Source organism: Anas platyrhynchos, chromosome 3, assembly GCF_047663525.1.
Source record: "Anas platyrhynchos isolate ZD024472 breed Pekin duck chromosome 3, IASCAAS_PekinDuck_T2T, whole genome shotgun sequence".
NCBI lineage: Eukaryota > Metazoa > Chordata > Aves > Anseriformes > Anatidae > Anas > Anas platyrhynchos.
This window is the reverse complement of record NC_092589.1, coordinates 94526669-94541463: the sequence shown is the minus strand read 5'-3', so window position 1 is coordinate 94541463 and position 14795 is coordinate 94526669. Positions and strand designations below refer to the sequence as shown.

Sequence of the window (14795 nt, the reverse complement as noted above, 5' to 3'; positions counted from 1 at the left end):
TGAACAGTAAATCAAAATATCTAAATTAACTGAGACTAATGAGAGTTCTTTTTCACGTCAGTATGAGGGTAGAGGGAGAATGAAGGGAGCTTCAGACTACCATTAACATCTGTCAGCCCCTGTCTTTCTTGACAAAGAAGGTCTTCTGTTTTAACGTGTCCCAGACACATCACTTGACTTAACTGGCTGACAGACTGTCGTGACTGAGGCATTCTCAAATACCTGTTACTGAAACTAGGTTTAGTCTGGTATTAGTGTGAAATACTTTATGGAAGCGATCAAGAAGAGAAGAAAGAAGTGATTGAAAGTTACATGATCATAGAATTGTTTAGGTTGGAAAAGACTTCTAGGATCATTAAGTCCAATCGTTAACCTAGCACCACCAAGTCAACCACTAAATCATGTCCATAAGCACCACATCTACACATCTACACCCAGCCTGTACTGACATTGGGGTTTTCCCCATCCCAGATGCAGGAACTTGCATTTGTCTTTGCTGAACTTAATCTCAGGCTGGTCATTGTAGATACAAATTCTAAGGTAGCTTGTATAGCCTAGTTGTATGACTTTCTGTAAGCAAATAATACTTTTCCATCAGAAATCAACATTTGCTTTCAGAAACCTTTGTGTTTTGCCTAGAGCTTTGTTAAAAGACACAGAATGACCTAAAGCTCTACTGGTCCATATTGAATCCTAGGGTTGTACTAATTGTTACTGCACTGTTTTTGCTATTCTACAGTTGTTTTTTTTTCTTCACTTTCTCAGGTTGGACTTTCAGATGCTGTTGATCTATTCAGAGCCAGAAGAGTGTTTATTAAAGATGGCTTTGCATTTGTGCCTCTTAAGGACATTGATGCTATTGTTTTGAATAACTACAGACAAAAGTTATCTAAAGCACTGGCGGTAAGTCTGATTTTACAAGTTTTGTTGCATTGTTTAATGATGATCTTGAACAGTAGCCATTTGGATTTAAAACATATCAATTTGTTTTTGTTAAACTCTATCAAAAGTGCCTACAGATCAAAATAAAACAAAAAAGCCCTTCAGTAACGAACTGAGAAAATAAGCTGAGTTTCTTAATTTTAGATGGGATTTATCATACCTACAATATTAATTGTAAAGAATTTTCAAGTAGAGGATTTTAAAATTATTTCCTATATACGAGTAATGTGATTCTTCACTCAAAATATTACCCCAGTAACATCTGTTTTCTTTGTATCAATGTTTTCCACAAGATTTTGCAACTTTTTTTTTTTTTGATTTGATTTGATTGATGCCCCGTGAGCCTTTGATTTTCCAGGCTACTTTATAAGGAATTCATTTAATCCAGATTAACTCATTAGAGCCAATAGCTGCTTTATAATAAAGAACTACTTCTTTCTCATCCCCCATAATCATAGTTTAGAAATATTAACATTCTCATGGGTCTTTATCATTATCTTCTATAGAACTGGTATGTTTAAAGTTACTGCATTATTTCAGGCTTGCATTATTTTTTTTTGTTTTATGATGTAAGTTTTTTTTTTTTATTATTATCATTCCCCATATTTTCAGAGTAAGAAATAATAGATTAGTGATTCCTGTCCTATTTCAAAACTGAAGTCATGGGCTTCTGATTGCTAATTGAGTTTGTGAAAGCACATCGAATAAGCTTTCCAGCAAATTTTAACCTGTACAGTGCACTGGTGAGGGATGTTGGTGATGCTATTAAATTTAGTCTTTTGGAAATGAAGGCCAAATATCCAACATGTTCTACAGGTGTCAATCTAACGTTATTCTGTCATATCAAACAACTGAATATACAACTGGAGTATTACATTTGGTGGCTGGATAATTAGTGTAGTTTTCAATGGAACAAAACCATAACAGATCAATTACACCCACATAAAATTCTAAGTATTTCTGTTTCAGATTTTGGGGCTACACTATTCTCATTTAAGCATACATTTCTCTCTAACTTGTGATTGGAAGTTGTTTTCTGCAATATCATATGCTTTGTGCAATGCTATGGTTTAAAAAAAAAACACACAAACATTTCAGTGAAAATGTAAGAATATACTGTTAAAGAAAAGATTGTACATAAAGGGTCTTTTTTGCATAAAAGGCGATAGTAGTTGCTGTTCCACAACAAAGGAATTAAGAGGATAATCTTTAGCAAAGCACCTTTCTTGCTCAGCATTACCTGAAGTGAAGAGATGCATTTCTATTGAAATTATAACAGTCACATGCTTTTAGTAGCATTTGTGAAAAGTAGTTGTTGAAGTATTGTTTGGACTGGGCTTAAGTTCTTCCTATATAGCTGGTTTAGTATTGCTTAGCAATGCCTTTGTAGCACATGGGTGTTTGTATGTCTGCTGCTGCAAAGAAAATCAAGAAACATGCTGAATTCAGGCTCTGTGATTATATGGAGCTCTTCATGACTTGCTACAGAAGTTGTGCATAAAGGCTAGAGTTAGCTAAGAAGCATCACTAAACAGCATCATTGATTTGTCATTTAATCTGTCTGCTAATGAATGGATTTGACAATAGTACTACAGTGAGCATATGTATGTATGCTTTTGGGAGTCTCTTTTAGTGTTTTTTTGCATCATCTGGTTATTTATGCTTTGTTCTCAGAACTTTCTTATAGACAATCCTTCTTTGATTAGAATTTGATAATTAAGGACCTTAATGATGCGATAATCCAAATTAGACTCAGATGCTGTTTCTAAAGATGGGATTTGCCATCACTGCGTAACATCAAAAAATTAGGATAAATATTCTATCTTATATGTGGTAGTTGCCTCCTAGGCTTTTGGACTGTCTGTTACAAGCTTCTAAGGGAGAAAATGCCCTCGATATAGGTAGTGGAAAGATGGTCTTTCTTTCAGGTATGTAGTTCTGAGGAATCTTTCTGTGCTTATGGTTCTCATTAGCATTCAGTTTTTAAATGCTAAAGAAGCACGATTTCTTAATTTTTGGTCGTTTGAATGGTGTTACTGATTATATGTACTCTGTATGTTTTGGAACCAGGAGGTTCTCTGGTGCTACGCGCAAGGAGTTGCATGCATACATTTTTGGAAGGAGATATATACAGCAATTATTTTATGATGAAGGCCTGCCCTGCCTTCTCTAAGATGCTCTGAAGCTGTTATACCCTAAGGTCTTGTAGTATGAACTACATTCTCAGCTCACCAAAGCACTGAACGGTTGGAGTGGTGGCCTAGCCTTACTGTGGTGCCTGCTGAGGCCACTGCCCACCTGTATGTTACGGAGTGGTTCTGGCCAGGCTTCTGAAGGAAGGGGAATAGCATCTGGGTGAACAGAAGGAATAAATTGTTGGTACTGATGTCTGAGAGAATAGTAAATAACTCACAATACATACTTTTAAAAAGGTTTTATGTTCACACAAATTCGTTTTGGCTGGAGTTGTGCTTCAGTTGCTTACTAGTCAACTCCACAAAGCAGTCATATGTGTTGTTTCATTCTGTTAAAAATAAGTTTAACATCTTGAGTATGCCTCCATTCTTTGAGGCTCATCAATAGGGGGAGTTCATACTATTCAAGCCTTCTTGATGGTTGCAAATGCAACTGAAGCTCATTATACGTGCAAAATCAATACTGCAAGGCCCTTCTTTCTGTTTTTTCTGACCCATCCATTGGTAAATGATTGCCTTTGTTCCATTAATGATGATTAAACAGTAGAAAGCCTAAATATTTTCTGTTGTTCCTCTAAGTTGTAATATTAGCTCTACATTTGTTTTATAACTTCAAGCAAACTTTTATTAATTCAAATTGCATCATGTTTTATTCATGAAGACTTCACTGGGTTTACGCTGACACGCAAATGTTTCTGCAGTAATACTGTGCTGTGTTTTGATTTTCATTTCAGTTACGGTGACGCAGAGAACTTAGGCTCTGAAATTATTAGCAGTGCTGGATCTTTTTTGAGGATAGCAGCTCTAACTTCTGATTTCTTGAAGCAAGCAACTTGGAATTTGACTTCATACTGCTTTAGCAGTTGTCTGGCTTGTTTCTACTGGAGTTTATGTTGGATAAGTTTGCCTCCACAATTGCAGTCTCGTGTGATTAACCAAAATGGCTGAACGGATGGACGTGTCTTCCACCTGTTGAAAGTGTTGCAGTGTTCAATGTGAGCTCCCTTGTCCTTGTCATGTCTCATCCCCAGGACTGACATAATCTTTAAAAGTGCATTTAGGTTTTTTGAACTACCTTTTTAGTAGTACCACTTAGTGTCAGGTATAGCCTGTCTTCCTGTGTGATTGAACAGGATGCTTTATATAGATTATGGCGTTAGATTGAGCATGTAAAATGCTCTTTTCTTTGAAAATAACAGGGGTAGTCTTGACTAAAGCTGTGAGTTGGGTGTGCGTGTCAGGGTGCTGCGGGGTGGCCTCTGTGAGGAGAGGCTGGGGCTGCCCCGTGCCGGCCCCAGCTGGTTCCAGCCGGCTCCAACAGCCCCACCGCAGGGCACAGCAGCCAAAATGGTGGTGCCTCTGGGGAATGTATTTAAGGAAGGGTAAAAGGGAACCAAAAGGCACGAGGGAGGGAATGCCAAGGTCAGAGGATGAGCTTTGTGACACTGCAGCAGATGTTCATGGCACCTATGGAGGACCACGCTCTGGAGCAGGGGGATACTCCCTGAAGGAACTACAGCTGGTGGAACCCATGCTGTAATAATTACTTCTTAAAAATATTATTCCTGAAGAAACCATGGCCAGTGGGAGAGAGCCCATGCCAGAGCAAGATTAAAATGTGACAGGGTGGGAGCAGCGGAGAGGAGCTGGTCTGTACTGACCATAACTTCCTCTGCTCTGCCTGGGTCAGGAGTCTGGACTGAAGGAGTGTAGCCCATCTCGAAAGAGAGGGGAGGAAAGGTTTATGGCCTGTCTTTGTTTTTCTATGCAAGTCATTTTTCATTAGCAGTAAACTAAATTAATTTTCCCCAAGTCAAGTCTGTTTCGCCTGTATTGCGATTTCCCTGTCTTTACCCTGACCCACGAGCCTTTTCACAGAATCACAGAGTAGCCGAGGTTGGCTGGGACCTCTGAAGATCACCCAGTTCGACCCTCCTGCCGAGCAGGATCCCCTAGAGCATGTTGAGCAGGATGGCATCCAGGCAGGCTTTGAATATCTCCAGAGAAAGAGACCCCACAGCCTCTCTGGTCAACCTGTTCCAGGGCTCTGTCACCCTCACGGTAGAGCAGTGCCCTCTCATCCTGCTGTCTCCCCTGTCCTGGTGAGGAGGGGGAGTGAGGAGTGGCTGGGTGTGTGGCTGACCTGTAGCTGAGGACAGCCCACCACAACCAAAGGTTTCAGTCCCTGGCCTTGTAGGCCTGCTGAAGTTGGCTACTAGAGAAAAGGAGGCTCGGCACTCTGATTCCAGAGTGCACATAGCAGTGTTAGTTCAGCTTCCTGGTGTTGTTGACTCCTCTACTGAAGCAGTTCTTTGATAAATTCCAGGGATGGGGATAATAGATACTGTAAAACCTGATTTTGACTGGGATGCTTGTGCTCGTGGCAGATGTTTTCCTGAACTAGAGTGAATCATAATGTAATTTTTATCATAACGAGTGTTACAGCTCAGAGAATGTTTAGTCTTTAAGTTTTAGTGCTTGTTAAATGTTACATTGTTAAGCTATAAGCAAATGCTTGAAAATGTAAATATTCCTGTTTAACATGAATGATTTCATTGTGGGTTTGAAGAGTTTACTTCACAAAGACTTGTAATTATCTTTGGTTGCAATAACTGAGCTTTACACTCATTGCCTGATAGCAGTTTTTCAGTGGAATGCCATATCCGTGTTTAAACCCAGGCCCTTTTCCCCTATCTTGAGCCTATCAGTTGAAGATACAGCTTGGGTGGTCTTTGTATTATAAGTCTACTGCAATAAGTTGCTTTTGTGAAAATACTTTGTCAGAACATCACATAGGATCTAACTTTATGCAAATTAAACTATTGACTAAATTAAACTATTGACTAAAAATAAACTGTGAGAATTCAAGATTCCTGTTGTGATATGTATAATCTTGATAGCATGTTTTCCTCCTAACTTGATAAGAGCACGCTTTTTACCTTGCAGCGTGACCTTGTTAATCTGATCAAATGTCTACAAATCAATTTTTGAGGGCTTAGTGCAAAAGGAAGGCATCACTGGCTTTTTCCAATTTTTATCTATTTTTTTTTTGTTTATTCATTTTGCCGCTTAGGATGTGATCTTCAAAATTGTTAGAAATATTGATCAAGTAAGTTGCTTTTAGTTTTACTAATAATTCTGGTGATTTGTCCTTTAAAATTAAACATCAGTCAAATACACAATTCTGGTTGATGTACACAGAGTGTTCAAAGAACCTGCTAATCTGGGACTTAGCGGGTTCTTTACACCACCATAACACCACCTGCAAAACATTTTCTTCCTAAAACATGTACGTTTTCAAGCAGTGAAGCAGAAGGCTTTATGTAGTGGCATTAATGCTGAAAAGGTATGATTAATGATGGTCTTGTCACTTGAAATTCATTTCAGGTATTGTGTTCCCAGTGTTAACTTAAAGTAATTCACTGTAACATAAATGGATGATTTTTATAATATGCACATACAAGGTTAGTAAGGTAATAACTTTGGCACCATAGTGTAAAATGTGATTACAGTGACTTTGTCCTCTGAATCTCCCACGTGAAAGTTTTGCTGTGAGAGTTTTGCAGAGAAGAAGCTGGTCTTTGTTTCTTAATATTTTATTGTAAGGTTGTCTAAGGAACAGTTCTACTAAAGAAAATAGTGGCGTTTGGGCTGAGAGAAAGACAATCAAGGGAAGCAACTTTGCTTGTGTGATTCTGTGTGAGAGACCTCATTCCTGTATGCAGAATAGATACCTGCAAGGTAGTGAAAACATTGCACTTTTCCTTGTGGACTGACATTTTACTGCGTCCCCTTAATCGTTCCATTGTTGACTCTTTCTCTGAAATCATTATATGCCATTTTATCCCTTCTACTAATTGAAGGATGTGTTTCTTTTAGCAACGTATTGGTTTCTAGCCTAAAGTAACTATTAAAAACATTAGGAGGCAAAATGAAATTGACTTCATTCAGTGTTTTGGCTTCCTAATTCTCCTATCTGCTACTTGCGTTTACTACAAAGTATAAGATTTTTGGTAAATACTAAATGTGCCTTTGCTGTCTAAACAATTGCTGTGGTCTCTTTGCATGGGTCTTGTTTGTTTTGATTCAGATGGAAATAATCCCATCCTCAAATGAACTGAAGTATTTTGTGGTAGTAAAATTGAAAATCAAGGTGTACATGAATTGAAATGTGTGGAAGGTTTGCTTAACTTTTAGTTACTCCTTAAATTTCAGAAAAATATTTTTGGAATAGAATACACAAGCAGGAAATACAATTTGTCTATTTTGTGTAATAGAGGTGATAACCAGGAAATACCTCAGTTAATATAATGTTTGTTTAATGTCACAGGACAACAATTATCTAACAATTTATTAACATGCTGAAACAGTAATTTGAGAGCGATGCACTATAGTCAGTAAGAACGAACTGTAGAGGCATATGAGGTCAATAAGTAGACCCAAGTGTCTGTTTTTAGTACGATTCTGTGTTAGAAATTGAAGTTTTCTCCTTTTTTTTTCTTATGGCTGCCTGAGACCCATAGAGAGTATCTAAGTGATAGCAGAAGTGGTGTTTGTCTGGAGTTCGTTTACACCAGAGTTAATGACAAGTTACCTTGTAAACTGCCTTTTTCTTGGAGAAAACTGCTTAACTTTTCAGAAGGGAGCTGGCAAGTGATCTGGCTGATGTTTGCTTTGGACCACGAATGGAGCAGGACTCCAGTGACCAGGAGAGCCATCTGAACTGCCAGTGAAGATGTACCTCGCGTGTTTTCCTCAGCATCCCAGTGTTTCACTGTGGGCTGAGACTGATTTGCATATGCAGTTGTTTCCACTGGAAAACAATTTGTATGTTTCAACAATGCTAACTGAATCCCTTCCACTCTAGTTGAGCTTTGAATTGCCCGTGAGCCTATACATTAATAGAGTTGAGAAATCCCATTATTGAGATCCAAATTTCAACAACTTACCAGTTTTGTATATGATTCAAGAGGCACAATTTTGCTACCATTACCATGTGCAATTAATCATAAAATTCTCTCGGAATGAATATATCAAATCTTTGCATACAACTGCAGAATCCTGTAAAGGAGCATCAATCTTTGATACTCTCTGTCTAAGCCAATTCTTTCAAGTGCTGTAGTTGATAGGCTGCTTTTAGAAGAGAACAGTTACTCACCAGGCTTAAAGAATGGATTCTTAAATTGGTGATTGTTGAAAAGCAATATTGCTACCTCACTGAAACATTTAAACAAACATGGTCAAGTCCTGACAGGTACTTTTTATGACATTTCTGAAGTGTGTGCCACTTCTGTCCTAAACTTTCAAATTGTTTATGGCTTAAACCTTCCAAGTACTTATGCTAGCTTACTTATTTTTTCCCATTCCAAAAGAATGTACGTAATGCTCTTATTCTTTCTTGCTTCTTTGTCTAGTTGCTCTACCAACTCATCTCATCACTTGCCTATTTCTTAAAGCTGGAGTTCTTCCTCCTGCTTCAGCTCATCATCCATTCTGTTCTGCTAATCTCAGTAGTTCACGAGAATTTGTTTTGTGCTTCTGTTTTTCTTCATTATGTTTTGAAGTGCTCACCTTGTGTTTGCTTTTCAAAGCGATTCTTTTCCTGTTTTGCTTATTTGCTAAAAGCTACTCTGAAAAAAACTTTCTGAAAGCTTTGCAACGCAATCCTCAAAAAATCTATAATCACGGGAAAAACATAAAGAGTAGATGCACCTGTATTCATTCATTATTCATCGCCTCTATTGTCTAACCTGTGTTTTTCATGTTCCTCGGTTAGATGTTACATTCTGGGTAGCATATCATGCATTTTCATAAGCCTACCAAACAGGTATACCCAAAGTTGCACCTTGTTTATAAACAGTTCTTAATATCCCACCAAATACAGATGCTCATAAGACGGGCTGTAGCAAATAGTCACAGCGAAATGACCAAGTCTTGTAGCTGTAGAAATCAACGTGGACAGCAGTGTGTGTCAGACTGGGCACTGAAGAAAGAGCTGGAGTCCAGTAAGTTACCAGATTTAATATGCAAATTATTTTGAGACCTAAGTTCAGCTGTAGTGTCTGCAGTTTTGGTTGCAGTTGTGTTTGTGTGAAGCCAAATTTTCTTGGGTTAAAAGCAAAAAAGGCTGCAATAAACGTAGAATGCAGAAGGACAAGAAGAGGGCATGTTCTGAAACATTTAAGTCTAAGATCAGGCAAAGAGAAATATGCTAAATGTTTAAAAATTGTAGTAACTACCTTTCAATTAAATATTTTTTTGGCATATATTTCGCCTTGTATTATGGAGAGGGGCTGTTTCCATATGTAATGTTTTATGATATCCCTAACCAGTGAATGCACATTGTATTTGAGATGTTAACGTGTCTTTTTTTGCTATTCCTCCTAATGATAAAGATTGTATGGCTGTGGGGGAAGGACTACAGCCTAAACCCTTCCTTTTTAATCTACAGGAAGAATGGGAAACTAATGTTAGTAGCTCAAAGTTAGATATGAAATAAATTGAACAGCTGGTTGTTGTATCAGATGACACTTTGTTAATTAAAGTGTATAGGCTTTCCAGAGGTTGGAGCACTTCTTTAAGCAGCAAGTGAAAGGAAAAAATTAAAGTATGCACGAGTCTTATCTCAGAAATGCCTACATCAAGACTTGTTGAAAATAAATTCTGCTGTAGGACTTTTTAAGAAAAACACTTTTTAAGGAAAACACTAATTTTACTGATTGCACGGTTCTAGTGTTTTGAACTTTTAAGAAAAACAATAGCTTTTCAAACTTGTTTTTTATTGTTTTAAACTTCTAAATATAGGTGAAATGACTTGTTTTTTTAGAAGTGCTGGTCGCTGTCAGTACTGCTGCAGCAGATTTCTGGGTGGTCTCGTTGTGTGGCTTTCCATTTTACTGCAGTTCCCCACAGGGAGGTTCATCTGTTAATGGATTTCTTCTGCAAATAATTGCTAATCTGCATAGTTAGGCTTGAGAGGAAATGGACCTTTTTTGTGGTTCTTGTAAATGAATATTTGTCAGAATAATTTTGGCTGGTAATAGGAAAGTAGAATGTTTCAAAGGCAGCATAATTAAACAGAAATTTTACAATAAAAAGGCAAAGCTTGCTGCTGCTGCTTCAAAACAAAGCAAACACAGACCTATTGATATACAGCACTTAACCAGAGTTTTTGCCCCAAGAATAGTTTTAAAAATTGAGCATGCTGTGTAAAAACACACCCCAATGCCTTACAGGCAGCCTGTACGGGCTGTTGTGGGAATCATGGTGTGCCATCTCCCTGTCTTGTATCCATCTCATCCCTCTGGTGCTGCCTCATTGTTCTGAGGGAAGAGGTAAAAAAAACCGAATAAAATATTGTAATATACATGTTCTATAGTAAAAAAGGATTTTGAAAGGTAATGAAGGATTATTCTGTATCCAGGGTTACAGGAAAGTTTCCGGATAGAAGTGAAAAATGTGCTCTGTAGATTTTGAAAGGACACTGAATTAGCTGTTCGGCATCTTGAGTTATGGAATAGCAGAAAATATGGGGAAATACCAGGGAAATGGATGAATGCAGATATACGGCTTCAATTTTACATTGTAGCTTGTGAAATATCTTTTTTATTATAATTTTCTGTATTTATTTTAAAAAAATCCATTGTATTTAAATAGTAGCATTACCCGAAGGATTGATGTTTAATTTAAATGCTCTGTTGTCTTGAACAAATATCAGAATGCAAAGTTTTTTTTTTTATTATAATCTGTCACGAGTTAAGCAAAATGACATGGTTTGTTATGGACCACAGCCTTTGTTTGTAAAGGTACATGTGAAAGAAAGGGAATAAATGTGGATATAGTGTTTAAAGCTTCTTAAGTCATAGGAAAAAAAAACATGATTTTTTTTTTTTCTCCTACTGATGCTGCCAAAATGAAGTGAAGGTTGTTTTGTTACCAGCTTTGTTGATCCCAAAGGTTTGGGTTTCTTTTTACCTCAGTCTTTCAATGTGTAGACAATAAAAATACAATAAAAGCCAATCTGAATGTTTGATCTGAAGCTATTTTGGGAGGAAGAAAGGGAAGCATTGTGGGTTATCTGCTGATGGGCAGTTGCTTAAATTTAGACTTGGGTGTAAGGCACAATTCTTGTCATCCACTTGCTAGTGGAAAACTAGTGGGTAGCACTGCTGTTCATCTACATCTTTTTCTTATTGCAGGCTTTACCGGCATTATGCTATTGTCAGAAGAGCAGAGATGCTTGAAATAATAATTTGAGGAGCAATTAATGATGAGAAATCCTTCCAAGCTGCAGTGCTTGGAGTCAGCACTGGTTACATCAGCGATTTTGGGTAACAACTTACAGCTCAGAGGTGACAGTAATTTGTGGGAAGTGTAGTCCACAGCCTACCACCTTTAGTTACGCAGTTTGAGTATTACTTGGAAATGGTACAGTAATTATAATTCTTTGCATGAGTGGACTAAACTAAAAGCTTCTCTAAATTTGCAGGATCCAAAATGCAAAGGGTGGAAACTGCAAGCTACTTATAGGTAATTCTGTCAAATTTTCTGTTAGTTTTACTTTTTTTTTTTATTAATGTTTTGTCTGCAGTCTTTATTCATTTCTCTGAAGTGAGCTCTGTGAAAGCATCATTTTCTGCATTAGGCTTGAATTCAAGGAACCTTTCAGAAAAGCAGATGCAAACCCAGACAAAGACCTGAAAGTTAACGCTACGTACCAGCTTTCTCTTGAGGTCACTGCAGCTCTGTTCTTATCTCTTGCAGTCTAATCAGATATTTTGCTTGCTGAGTGCAGAGTTTTGAACAACTTCATTGGTTTCATGTTTTACAAACTGACTCAAACTGCAGTAGCAAGATTCTGTCTTGCTACTGCATCCAGTCTCGCAATCAACCTGCCAACGTATTCTTCTTATGGTTTTCGCCCCTTCCATGGTGGTTATTTTGTATTTACGTGTCCAGACGTTTAACTGGCCCGAGGGGTTAAAGCTGCACCTTGTGCCTTGGCCATCAGAGGGCACCGTGAGAGTGCTGAACAAGGTTATACAGAAAACATGTGCCTGAAATGTAGCTTTTCTGTGTTGCAACTGCATTGCTACACACAGGGAGAAGGGAAGACATTGCACTAAGTTCCTAATTCTGAAGAAAAATGTGTTTTATTTGGTGTAATGCAGAATGTGTGCAAATGAGGTTGATCTTTTTTTTTTTGCGTACACTAAACGCAAATAAACATTCCATGAAATGTCAGTAATTTGTTGTTCTGTGATTCATTTCTATGAATCTGTCAGTGTGAGCTGATAAGTAAAAGCTTTTTAAAATCTGAATATGTTTTAACTGTATCATCATGAATCTGCTTGCCTCTGTCATTCACGGTTATCAGACTTCTATGTTTTTGTAATGTGTAGCCATTCTATTTTTAAATCTGCTATATCAGATGTTACCTGGTGCATTTGGAGTTTTCCATGTCAGTTAGGTACCACTGATTTTGTCCAGTTAATGTTATGACGACAGAGGTTAATCCTGGAGTCATGAGATTTCTTTTTATGAGGTTTAACATCAACTAAAATCTGACCATAAATGAGCAGTTATGTTTTTCTCTTATTAATTGTCTAGGTTGCTTACCATTGATTTTATGTGGGCAATTCCAGTTCTTGTTTGTTCTCTTAGTGTCTTACTTAACTTTGTTCCTAGTCTTGTTTGAGTAGTCCTGTTTGAGTAGTTCATCAGGTCTGTCCTTGTGTGTTTCTCACCTGGCAACAAATGCAATTCTGTTGTAAGCTTTAAGAATTAAAAAAAATAGAAGTAGCTACATAGGGAGCTGAAAGTAGTAGAGCCACATCTGTGTTATGTCACGGTCTGGCTGATGACTTTGACATAACATAACATAACTTTGTCCTTAAGATTTATCTACAATAGTATCCCTAATGAGGGCTGTGCTTGTCTAGCATGGATGGAGGCAGCTGTGTTTCAAGCATGATTCCTTATATAATGGCTTTGCTACAGGTAAGCTGGAACATGTGCAAACATAGCTCAGAGTTGTCTTCAATTCAGCTCAGGCCCACCAGATTCAAAAGGCAGGGTAAGTTTAGGTTGTTTACACATGGGGAGTGGGTTGAAAGCCTGTTACTGCCCATGTTCTAGCTGGTAAACCCAGGAATTGGTAGAAGCTTGAGTAACAAAAATCCATCCGTTTGGAATGTGTTCAGCCGGTTGGGTTTATATATCTTTATCTGATTTTTCAGTTGTCTGCCCTTGTGGCAAGATAAAGCAATGAAATAGACTTGAAAACATATTTGACACATTTGCTGGCATAATTTGTCTGTAAGAAGCACTTCTTATATAGTTCAGTTCTGCAGTTTTCCTCCAGTAATGAAGTTTCCTCCTGCAGTTTGCCATGGTCTTTCTCAGAGTAATGGAAGTAATGAGAGAAATAGTACTTCCTCAGGAACAGAATCTGACTTTATGAATCATAACCAGAAGATCTTAGTGTTACAAGTTGGCTTTCCTTTGTTTTTTCAGTTAGTATCTTGTATTTATAAACCATGTTTGTGACCCTTGAGTCGGATATTAGCTCTGTGTTGCCTATACTTGTGTTCTGCATTGAACTGAAAATACAGCCAGCCCTGTTATGATTCAGTTAAGCAGCATTAGATTAGAAGGACCCAGGTGGGTTCCAAAAACCGTGGTGTCTGGAGATGCTTCAAGCACTTGAAAAGGCTTTTTTATGACCATTGCTGACTACAGACCCATTAATCTGAAAGCCTTTGTTCTTGAAGAGCAGTGTCAGGTGTGATTACTTAATTGTTATTCAAAAGAGAAATTTCCTTTAGCTGCGGGATGAAGTGAAATGTCCTCTGCATACTGAGTGGCTCTAAACCAACCACACAACTGCACCACACAAGCTGAAGCCAGCTTGCAAGCTAGTCCTGGTGAAATGCTGTTTCTGCTTACAGAAAGAGTTAATCACCATTCCTGATACACCTTACAGGGCATTTCAATGCTTGTAATATCAGTTGGAGATGTTTTCAACTTGTATGCTAAGGTTTGAGTTTTTTTTTTTTTTTTTTTTTTTAGTATTTAAAACGTCAATCAAAAGGAAATGCTAATTTAGGAAAATGAAATGTCTCGCTGTAACCACTGAATTTACAGGTATGTGTCACTGCTGGATCAGGCCGTTATTGTGGAGGAGGTAGAAATGAAATTTTTACAAATCTGAATGATTTTGTTATTCAACTGGCCAGAAATTTGTACTTTGTCATCTGAGGCTCAACTATTCAGTCAATTGACTCGTGTGATTTCTATCAGCAGTCTGTGTCCAGCCTAAATCCTTGGTGGTACAGTTGAGTTCTGTGACTCTTCTCACGCTTTCTGTTGCTTTTGATCTCTCCCTTGTTTGGTACAAGACTGCAGTGCCTTACTCCCCAGTTGTGTTCACACAGAAGCATTGTTCTTACAGTCCAGCTGAAGGTTAGTTCACTCTGTTGGAAAGTGCTTTAGAGAATTCCAGCTCCAGAGCAAGGCAAATGGTCCTACAACATCACTTTGTGCCCAAAACCTACCTCATGCTACGTGGTACAAAAGAGCTGCCCATCTTAAATAAAACCAGTTTGTTCATGGGACAGTTTTTGTGCTTTGTGTTTACCTACAGTTTATTTCATTGAA

General features: G+C 37.9%; 1 protein-coding gene across 6 annotated transcripts in view; it reads left to right on the top strand.

The window, feature by feature from the left end:
- Positions 1 to 14795, top strand: part of PRIM2 (DNA primase subunit 2) — a 104545-nt gene that overhangs the window by 21492 nt on the left and 68258 nt on the right. For 4 of the 6 annotated variants that reach the window (XM_072036320.1, XM_072036321.1, XM_027455068.3 and 1 more), the window contains exon 7: positions 766 to 903. In XM_072036320.1, the coding sequence (XP_071892421.1) occupies positions 766 to 903 (138 nt within the window). Of the gene's footprint in view, positions 1 to 765; positions 904 to 9021; positions 9143 to 11335; positions 12305 to 14795 lie in introns of those variants that run through there. The other 2 variants (XM_072036322.1, XM_072036324.1) reach the window with 2 other exon arrangements.